Source organism: Cynara cardunculus (assembly GCF_001531365.2).
Source record: "Cynara cardunculus var. scolymus isolate 2C chromosome LG 3, CcrdV1, whole genome shotgun sequence".
NCBI classification, from domain to species: Eukaryota; Viridiplantae; Streptophyta; class Magnoliopsida; order Asterales; family Asteraceae; genus Cynara; species Cynara cardunculus.
In genome coordinates this window covers 3,162,085-3,173,611 of record NC_037530.1, presented here as the reverse complement: position 1 = coordinate 3,173,611, position 11,527 = coordinate 3,162,085, and the positions used below count along the sequence as shown (strand labels likewise).

At 33.6% G+C, this 11,527-nt stretch overlaps 1 protein-coding gene across 1 annotated transcript; it reads right to left on the bottom strand.

Moving 5' to 3' along the window:
• Positions 1-2,810: 2,810 nt before the first annotated feature.
• Positions 2,811-4,301, bottom strand: LOC112509689 (dehydrin ERD14-like). Its single transcript, XM_025114779.1, has 2 exons — positions 3,946-4,301; positions 2,811-3,574 (listed from the first exon to the last, which is right to left on the bottom strand). The coding sequence occupies exons 1-2, from the start codon at positions 4,198-4,200 to the stop codon at positions 2,978-2,980; spliced, it is 852 nt and encodes a 283-aa protein (XP_024970547.1). The 5' UTR covers positions 4,201-4,301; the 3' UTR covers positions 2,811-2,977.
• Positions 4,302-11,527: the final 7,226 nt, after the last annotated feature.

The window sequence follows — 11,527 nt, the reverse complement described above, 5'->3', positions numbered from 1 at the left end:
TAATTAAGTCAAAAACTATTCAATATTGGACTCATTTCGAAGGTATTAACGAGATGATTATAATTATGTAACTTGTTAAAATAAAAATGTATTTTTTAAACATGTTTTAATTGATATACGATTATGTATGTTAATTTGATAAATGTTTAAAATGAAACATTTAAAAGTAAATGATGTAAAGTAAATTAATTAATTAATTATAGGAGCATAAAATGTAAATTTAAAATTATAATTTTTAAAAATTGATTGTGAGAGGGTGAGTGTATGTGAGGAGAAGAGAGGAGGGTTGAAAAGGTGAAAAAGTGAGTATAAAAGTATTTTGGTCATTTAGTATTTTAAGACTTTAAAACTTTTGATAAATTTGCTTAATAAGATAGTATATATATAGATAGGTATATATATATATATATATATATATATATATACAGAAAATAATGTTATTTTTTTTTTCTTATTTAACACAAGATACATTAAAATCAAACCCTACAAATAATGTATGTGTTTATAGGGTTGGATTCACAAGAGATCAACCTGTTTTCGTGAGACTATTTTTTTACACTCAAAACTTCACAAAAAAACTGTCAAGATAAAAAAAAGCCGAACTTCCACAGCAAAAATACTGTGAAGGTAACTTCACAGCGTTTTCCTATGAAGTTTCAAGTGTAAAAAAATGGTCTCACGGATCTCACAAAAATAAACTGGTCTTACGTAATCCCAAGTCTATGTTTATATATGTATTTTTATTAATATCTGTATGTATCTATTTTCCAATGTAATATAAGAAAAAAAAAAAGGATATTTGAAATGCAGGATTTAATAAAAATTTGCCTGTTGAATATTTTGTCAGAAATCATTCCAAAAACCATATATAAATTTATTTTATTTAATTGCTTATATTTTATTCATAAACAATTAATTTAATTTGTTATTCTTTTTCGTGAAATAAAATAAAGGATTAGGGATTAGGGAGTGACCAATTGTAAATTTAGTGACGGCCAAAAACCGGTCATGGGTCGGACATAATCAGTCCCAAACTTTCTCATAACCAACTATAACCGGTCTTGGGTCGGACCTAATCGGTTCCAAACTTTCTCATAACCAGCCATAACCAGTCTTTACCGGTCCCAGGCCAGACCGGTCCTTTGTCGGTTCCGGTCCCGATCCTTCGACGGTTTCGGGCCGATTTCGCCATCACTAATTGTAATGTTCCCAAAGACACAAGTGGGCCTAAAACATGAAGGAAAGTTAATAGGCTATGACATTAACAGGCCAGCCCAAGCCTTTTGGGCTCACAAAGCCTTACTAACCCTTTATTCACTAATTTTTTTGCAAATTTTTTTCTCAGAATTCACAGGTTTTCACGAAAATAGCAGATATATTATTTGAAGTAGAAACCATGTCCTAATTTCAAGTACAACTTTATATCTTTGGTTTGGTTTAGAGGATTCCATTAACGACAAGACAGATAATCAGGAGAAAGCTATTGTAAACAAAAGACACCAAGAGATCTTTGGTTTCTCTAATCGTAACTTAAACTCTTAAAGCACAATACTTTCCACCAGTCCATTAAGCCATGTTTTGATTGCTTTCTAAATTGTCTTATATTACATAAAGTTTCTTTGTGGAAATTCCGATTGGTATACAGAAGAACGTAATCATCGTCAAAGAGTTTAGAAGCGCTCCCGAAGAAACCAAATGTGAAGTGGCAACAAACAAATGATCGGATGTTATAACAAGATGGGTTAGTTGTTTTTGTTGACGAAAGTGATAGATAAACAATGAAACAACCAAAACATAAAACTGTGGACGCCCGTGAGGAGGCTTCTGCGAATGTCCGTAAGTCCATAAAATCCGTTCTAGTGTCCCCCCTAATAATCAAATCACACTAATCTCCCGACAATGGTTGGTCGTGTTCTTGTTTGTTTTTGAATAAAATATAAATTTTAAAATACCATAAACAAATTTAAAAAAAAAAATACTTTGATATTAATATCAAATTAACTATTTAAATTTTTTTGTTCTTATGTATAATTTTCTTAATTCAATATTTTCTTATTATAATTTAATTTAGGATTAATAACGAACTAATTTTTGGTTTAATAATATAATTTAATAATAGTATTTTTGGTTTAATGATATAATTTTTTATAAAAATATATTTTAGACTTTTTATATTTAAAATGAAATATTTATCTTATATTTGATTATGTTTATATGTAGTTAGTTACACGAATTCAAAAATCGAGTTTTAATAAGTTGCACTTACATACAAATTATTTGTAATCTTAAATTTAAGTAAAATGTATCAATAAACAATACTTCATGCAAAAAAAAATGTTTTTTAATAGTTTTTGTCAAACGTTTTATAATATAGTATAGACTACTAACAACAAAATTGGTTTTATAAACGTCAAACGTTTTGATAGAATACTTTATAGGATTTAGGTTTATATGACTAAATATAAATATCAAATCTAAAGATATTACAATACGTTTATAAAACGCTTTTTTGGAGTTGTCCTGTTAAATATTTTACAAAACAATTTTAAATAGTATCCTATAAACCCATCTTTTCATAGAACATTTATGTTTGTAAGACGTTTTTCTTCAAATAATATCGTATAAAATAATTAATACAATATTTTATTTTCAGAACGCCTTAAAAACTTGTTAAAACGTATATAATCATTATATAAACTTATTGTAACACTTTTAAAGATGATGTTTTTGATTTGATCTTATAAACTTAAGTCATATTTTTATAGTTTTAATTTTAGAATGTCATATACAAGATTCACACACAAATTGTTAGCATAAAACCCTTTGAAATTCCAGAAATACCCCTAACCAAGAACATGAAAATGTTATTCAAAAAGGGAAAAAAAACACTTAGAAAGCAATAAACATTCACAAAGCAAATCAAATCAAATCAAATCAAAACAACACCACCAACCAAATAAACCATGTTTTCTTAGGCTTAATCACACTCCTTTTCCTTCTTTTCCTCCTCATGACTCTTGGAATGATACCCTGGAAGCTTCTCCTTGATCTTTTCAAGAATACCCTTTTTCTCCTTATGCTCACTTTCAGCATCCACGTAGTGTTCCGCCGGCACCGCTGTCACCGGTGGTGGTGGTGGTGGAGCGGCGTAGTCGTCTTCGGCCTTCTTGTGACCGCCGGGAAGTTTCTCCTTGATCTTCTCAATGAACCCCTTTTTCTCTTCAGGTTCACAGCTTGGCTCCGGTGGGTGGACAACAACTTCACATGGTGGTGCTGGTGGTGATTCGTGGTGGTGTGACGACGGTGGCACCACCGCCGCTTCCTCGTACTTCTCGACGGGGACGACGCATGTGTCGTCGTCCTTGTGTTCTTCGATCTTCTTCTCCTTGTGCTCTTCGATCTTCTCGTGGATTTTCTCTTTGATTTCTTCAACTTTCTCTTTACCCTCTTCGATCTTCACAGCGATCTTCACCTTCTCTTCTTCGAGTTTCTTCTCGGCCTTTTCCTTCAAGTTCTTATCTTTCTTTTTCTTCTTCTTCTTCTTCTCTCCATCTTCACACTCGTCTTCGCTCGACTGTAAAATTACGTACAAAAACATAAACAATCGACTCCAAAACTCGATCGAAAGTGTCGTTACAAGAAAATCCGGTTTATAGGACGACAAAAATGTTTAAAAACCCTAATATTAAGTCTATTATATATCACGTCATATCTAAAAGTGTTGCAAACTTGCAATAAGACGGTTTTAGGAATCTTAACAGGTTTTTAACGACACAAAATCTATAAGGATATGACATTTTTTACGTCCTATAAATTTGATTTTGTTGCAGCGACTCGTAATTTCCATTAAAAGCATCTTGCTCGTAAGTATTCATCGTGGATGATCCACGAATCGAGATTTTGTAAAAGGGTTTGTTTCGAATGGTGAGAAAAACGAAAGCTTACGCTGCTGGAAGAACTGCCATCGGATATATGGAGTTTCTCAAGGAGGCTTTCGCTCTTCTCTTCTTTGTTTTCGTCTTTGCAATCGGATGCGATCTCGGCCTCTGCGCACTTGTCGTTTTCGTCTTTCTTTCCGAAATAATCAAACAACCCACGGTCCGATTTCTCGACATCTTCGTTCTCCGTCTTCACGACGTTGGTGCTTTCGCAGTGGTCTTCGGTCTTGGGGGCATGATGGTAAACTACTTCGTCAGCCATGATCACAGCAAAAGGATTGAAGAAAACACACACACAGTAACTATGTGAAAAGGTAGGGCTTTTTGTTTGAAATGGGAAGTTTTGAGGATGTCTGAATGAGATTGTGTGTTCTGAAGGAGAAGTTATGGGGGTTTATATAGGAGTAGAGATGGAAATATGCCGTTGAACTTTAAGTGAGTTTTGAAGTTTTTTAACACTAATGGTCCTTGATAATTTCACTTTTTCCATTTTTGCCCCCTTAACTTTGGTTTTTGTAGTTTGTCTTTTCAAAATAACTTTTTATGAACCGGTTGGTTACGGTCAGGTCATGGATTTGTTTAACGCAAACAAGATATGGAATTAGTCTGGTCCACGACATTTTTTTTTGCTTTTATCTAAGTCGGAATACAGGAACTCGGTCGTACTATTAAAAAATTTAGCAGTTTATCAAGGTCGTATTTGTAGCTTAACTGATATCACAAATTTATCTGTTGGAAGAGTTATTGTATGTTAGATGTTAGTTTTTGACTTATCTTGATTTTCCAGATCCAAATATTATACTAACATATTATTTGCCACAACACAAAACATAAAAAATCTTAAACAGATAATAAACTTTTTGTAGACAAAATAAAAAAAAAATGTCTTTGAATGTATATTTTAGAATATGACAAATTACATGAAAAAGTAACATACTTTAACTTGATTTCTATTTCGAGTAACGTATTTACGAAATTTCTATTTTGGTACCTAATATGTAAAATTTTAAACATTTAAATACACATGTAACCGGTTACCATACTGATGTGGTGATTGATGTGGTATCCAACCCAATATTATTTGTCATTTAACCCAATTTCATTACATCACTCGCTACATCAGCATGGTAACCAGTTATTGTCTAATTTCACGAAAATAAGAATTTCATCTTTTATCTTGTTGATAGAGGCTTCTTAATCAATAATCAGGAATATAGAAAAAAGGGCGACTACGTATTAATCAATATTCGATTGATTGGTCTGAGGTTATCGACAAAAAATATTTCTCTAAGCCACTTCGTTTCTTTTTGTCCAAGTTGTTTATGGATATTTAAATGTCTAAAACTTTACATCTTATGTACCAAATAAAAGTTGCAAAAGTAAGTTGACTAAAATAAGAATCAAATTAAAATACGTTACTTTTTCAAGCAATATGCCCATTATAATATTTGAATCCCTTTTATCTTATTTTGTGAATTACATATTAATAGTCTACATTATATACATGTCTATTGAAATAGACTAAAGAAGTTGAAAAAAGGACCATTTTTGAAAAGAAGTTTGATTGACGGATCAAAAAAAAAAAAAATCCAAATATGAAAACTTGATGTTATCAAAATGTCTAGGGACCATTCTTGACAAGTTGGCTGCAAATATCCTTTGGGAATGACAACGGTTTTGGAGCGGTCTCATTCCGACACGCGTATGAAGATTATTGGTTAACAAGCATTAAAAATAAAATAAAAGTATTTAAATATTAATCGAATATTCATTGAATGTGAAATATTATAACCCAAAACCATGAATGTAAGAAAAATACTTCGGGTTTGAATTCAAGCGTTGTCAAAAAATTTATAGTTATAAATGCAATATATATACGATGATTTTGAGTCATTTATTATCGTCTGGAAGATTAATCGGTTTACGTAAATTGGTCAGAAAATTCACGATTACAAAAAAAAAACCTACACATTTTTTAGTAATCATAAGTTTTTGGACCGTTTGCGTGCACTTGACTAATGCACGAGTCTTTTAATTGACATATAGACAAGCTTTCGGTCATCATTCTCTGTGATCAAACCGAAAAGCAAAAGGTGTGACGAGGTTGACGATGGAGACAAAAGATTGTTCATCTGATATTCGGACTGTTATGCAACTAACTGCTTTAATCTAACGAGCGTATAGTAGTGTTTTATCTTCCCAAAATTTATAAAATCTGTTATCACACTCTCTTTTCATCCAAGTATAAATACTGATAATGATAAACAGACATAATTTTAAGAACGCTTAACAACGACACTTTTTTAATAACCTATTTTGCAACAAACTAAAATCATTTATTCAATAAAACATTAATTAAAATAGTAAACTACAAATTTGGTCCTATGGTTTGTCGAAAACAAACTTTTTCGTACTTGCAGTTTCGAAATTAGAAAATGGCTATCGTGGTTTATAAAAATGCCTATTTTTGGTCCCTACCTTTAACTGTCGTTAAAAAATTCCGTTAAATAGAGGTATTTTTCATCATTTTATCGATTTTTTATCTTTACCTAATCTTAATCGATTTTATGATTTTGGCCCCTGACTTTTTAGATTGGATAAAAAAATCGATAAAAGAAAATAACTACCCCTCACTTAACGGAATGGGGGTCTTATAATTTAACAAATGTTAAGGACTAAAAGTGTTACTTTTGACAATCCACAAGGTTAAAAACATAAAATGATTGATTTCTGTTTTTTACTTTTTCTAAAAGGTGATGGTGTACAAGTTGGCGTCGGGGGGATAACGAGGTTGATGATGAAGATTGTCGAGGAAAAGCATAAAAGCAAGGGAGGGACGCTGTCATGCTTTAACCAATATCATGACGCCACGTGGGATGAAAACGTGAACCTTGTACTGTTTCGGGACCCACTTCTATGGTGGTCGGTCGTCACACCGAAAGAGACCTCTATGTTTGCGTTCTCGATTCTGTTAGGTCCAATCAACAACCACCACGTAGCACTTGGAGCAAATATGATAGGTTCTAGCATGGAGAAATGGAGCAGGTACAATGATACCGTCTTGGTGTGTGGTGGGACCCGGAATCTACCGACTTCACCAAGTTCGTAGCCAATTGTCTGTTTGAGAGACGGGACCCGCGGCTGATGGTGGTTTGGTCGGTTTGACCCACTCGTTGCATGGGCCGGTGCCAGGTGTACGGTCTTTTTGGGGAAGATTATCCCTTAATAACGGGGTTTGGGTATGTTTGGGATTGCTTATCAAAACAAATTATTGACTTATTTTGGTATGATAATTGTAATAAATTTTTTTGAGTGTTTGGATAATCAGATTATATCAATACTAAACCGGTAATAAGAAGTTTTTGAAAAAGTTAAATAATTATAACTTATAATAAGTTGATAAAGATTTTTGTAAAAAAACATAAGTTGTTTCAAATAAGCAATCCCATACACCCCCTTAATTTCTTATATTTTCTTCTCCTTCCTTTCATATCCGGAAGAAAATTTCGGAGAGAAGACTTATGATTACTTTTCTTCCATCTCCATTCATTTTCTCCGGAAAAATATTCGAAAACACGAGCTTTGTCAACTTTTCTCACCTTTTCCTTCCTTCATAAACTTTTTTCGAGCACACAACATAAACATGGACCAATCAAATTTCTTGATAGTTGGTGCACCGTGTCGTGTTTCATGAAAACCAAATTTATAATACGAAATAGTTTTTCGAAATTTTTGAAATTAGATTCTATAAAACCTTTTTTAAAACGAAGAAAGCAGGATGAATAGGATGGAATTTTTTAAATCCAAACGGTTACGTTTACTTATAGCAACTTCTACATTTTAAAGATTATGGCAATATTTATAATATTAAAATATTCTATAAATATTATTTATCTCTTATAAGCATTTAATTTTAACCTTTTACTTATAGCAAGAATATAATAAAAAAATGTTCTTTTTTACATATTATTTTTTGGCAATTATCCAACTTTGAAGAATTTCATACTGTTTTGGAGCAAAACTTGTCAAGATTTCCATTTTCTACATTTTGAAGAATCTCTTAAAAAATTATGTAACTCAACTTAAGGGCGTTTATCAAACACTTACCCAGTAAGTGCTTATCGGTAAAAATTAACACTATTATGTACTTACCGGGTAAGATTTTAGTCCACCGAAACGACATAATATACAACAATTTACTCGGCAAACACTTACCGTGGTAAGAGTCGTCGCCCTCACTTACCGGGTAAGATTCTTGGTTCTTACTATATTCATCCACTAAGGTAATGTTATTTGGTAAACGCTTACCTGGGTAACCGTTTGGTAAACAGTGCCTTAATCTGTATTATGAAAGTCAATTTTTAAGTTATAATAAGATACCCTCATAATTTTAATTAATTGGTTTGTTTTAAGAATGACATGGTTATAATTTGAAACCTCCTATATACAACATACTAATCAAATTTAATCTTAAAAATACTTTATTAGATAAATTAAAGTAATAATTATTTATTAATCATAAAAATAACTATTTATTACACTTTTGTAGAAAATTCAAGGGACAACCCGACCAGGGACAAATTATAAGACAAGAACCAGTTAAACATAGGCTTCAAGTTTCTTTTTACGTTTTTTAAGTTTTTGTAAATGTTCCAATAATAAACCTCGAAAATCCTAATTATAAAAATATTTGTACATTTTTCTGTAAAAAATATTAAAAAAATATTTTTAAATTATATTTCAATAAGATATTATCTCAAAAAAAAAAAACAGAAAGAAAAAATATTGGGCCTGGGCCTGGATCAGGACCGGGTCCAATCCCAGATACTATTCCCATAACCAGTCCAAGGACCCGTCCTAACAAAATCCGAAGGCCTCTTTAAGCTTCCTCATAACTAGCGTCCAACTATGAGAACCGGTTTGATCCCGGTCTCGAGCGGGTCCAGACCAGCCCAAGTTTCTTTTTAATTCGATTTTTTACATATAATTTTTTGGAAATCTTTTAAAGAATATAAAAATATTATTTTAACACTTAAGAGAGAGAGAGAGAGAGAGAGATGAGAAGTTGGATTTGTTAAATAACGTCGAATACGAGCCGAAATTACAAATTATAACAAGAATTGTGAACAATTTTTACGTATGTGAGTTGGAATCTTTCCCGATATACCACATGACTTATGTAGTGTATAGTGGGTAAATGGAACAGAAAAAGGCCAAAAATGGAAAGAACTGTCATATGAATGTTAGGCAACGGCTATAAAACAACTTTTTTAAAATAGGGCCGGTCCCAGTACGTACCATGTTTTTTTTACCGTAACCGACATTCTCAAGTCGATCCTGAAAATCAGCCGATCCTGGGCCGGTTTGGCCATCTCTACCGGTTAAAACAAGACCATATATAATTACAAAAAGTAATTATGGAACGGGGACCAATTTAAGCTTGACCCAACACAGAACCAACTTTTGTCCTCTGTACATCTCTGTCTATAACTAGCTAACATAGCAAAAAACCAACGAATGTTAGAAATAACTGTGGGTAATTTGTGTAAAACAAATGTGTAGTTAGACGACCTTTGGTTCGACCTAAATCGCAAGGCATGACATCCATACACCACCAAGTCTCCTCAAGTGTATTATCATATGTGATAAAAATGGAGGTGTTCTCGTTTGAACCTTCACCTATATATATATAAAGATTTTGAAAATAAGTTTTTTATAATTTTTTTACGGCATGATCCATTAAAACTCTATCGGATGTCACGCAAAAAATAACAAATTTTCAAAATTTTCACACTTCGTAGTAACGTATATTAATTTTGAATCATAAGCTTTAACTGGGAAGAGATGTAATCAAGGTTCATAATAGCATAAGGCATGACATAACAGTGACATTAAACCTTAAGAGCGACAACAAGGTCACAACGTTTCCAAGGCATGACTTATGACGACAAATACGTATATCACATATACAATTATTATATTCATACATATATGTTTTCCACTATTACTCAGTATGTTAATGATATTATACAAAAGATGTTTTTACGAAATATATCCTTGCTTATTTTTCAGCAGGTTGTAGTTGTAATTGATGGTTAGATATTGCAAGGGCCCAACTGATTTGAGTAAAAAAGGTGGATTGGGCTGGGCCTTGAGCCCAAGAGTTTAAATCCAAGCCTAGTAGGCCAAGGATTCATTAGTTCGTGGTTAATTCGAGCAGAAAATAGAGCAGAAGAAACTGGTTTTTGTACAATTGTTTAATTTCTGTGTCCAAATATTAATAATAGACATGCGAAGTATATTCAGTTAAGACAAAATGAATGTACTTCGTATGTCTAATGTATGTATACGAGCCAAGAATGTAATGCCAAAATTGTATGCATACATGCTGCCACGAAAGACATTAAGGGTGCGTTTGGTGCGCAGACAGGACGGGACAGGACAGGACAGGACAGCTGTTCAGCGTTTGGTAAGACAGGACAGGACTGGACTGGTTAAAATGACCGATTTACCCCTAACGTTATTTTGCTTCTATACTAAGTTAAAATACAGGCAAATAACAAACATTCTATATGCTAATGATCAAGAGATGCGAATCGGATGCAAGACAACAGAACCCAATCGAAATCGAAAGATACAACCAAAATTAATACAAGATGCAAGACAGCAGAACCCAATCGAAATCGAAGAACCCAATCGAAATCGAANAGAACCCAATCGAAATCGAAAGATACAACCAAAATTAATACAAGATGCAAGACAGCAGAACCCAATCGAAATCGAAGAACCCAATCGAAATCGAAGAACCCATCTGTTTCATATGTATCGATTAAAACGAAGAACACAATCGAAAKYGAAGAACCCATTGCCCTTACTATGTGCATCTGATCAACAATCCAATCAATCGAACACGATTCAATCCTCGATTTCTACTAATTTACATAAGCACCAGAAGTAACTATACATACATATATATATATATATATATATATATATATACACGATTCTCAATCCTCGATTTCCACCGATTTACAGAGAACGGATTAGGGAACAGTCGCGATTAGGGATTTGAGGCGATGAAAAGGCTTATGGAGAGAAGAGAAGCAACAGTCGCGATGATGTCGCCGTCGATGGGGAGCTCGCCGGACGTCGATTGGAGCTCGGCGTCAACAGATGTCGCCGTCGATGGACAGGACAGCGATGGAGATGGAGGCGAGGGTTCTTTATCCAGCCGGGTGAGAAAAGGGGTAAAGAGGGAAAAATATTTGAGTTCCACTTAGTTCCAGGGGTGTAGGTGGAACACGCGTGTCCAAGGTTTGTCCAAGTTAGTTCTAGTTAGTTCCATATTCAGCCACGCCAAACGTAGGACAAATTTGTTCTGTTCTGTTCTGTCCTGTCCCACTCTGTCCAGCGTAGAGATGGCCATTTGTAACCGGCCCGGCCCGTAACCGACGGAGGCCCGGAACCGAGCCCGGCTCATAACCGTAACCGACCGGGACCGGCCATAACCGGTTAAGGACCGGCGGTTACGAACCGGTTAGTGTTTTTTGTGATTTTTTGGACCGGAACCGGTTATAACCGGAACCGGT

Coding starts and splice junctions, on each gene's coding strand:
- LOC112509689 (XM_025114779.1), bottom strand. CDS start 4,200: ATGGCTGACGAAGTAGTTTACCATCATGCCCCCAAGACCGAAGACCAC. Junction 3,575..3,945: donor ATGGCAGTTCTTCCAGCAGC/GTAAGCTTTCGT, acceptor GTAATTTTACAG/TCGAGCGAAGACGAGTGTGA.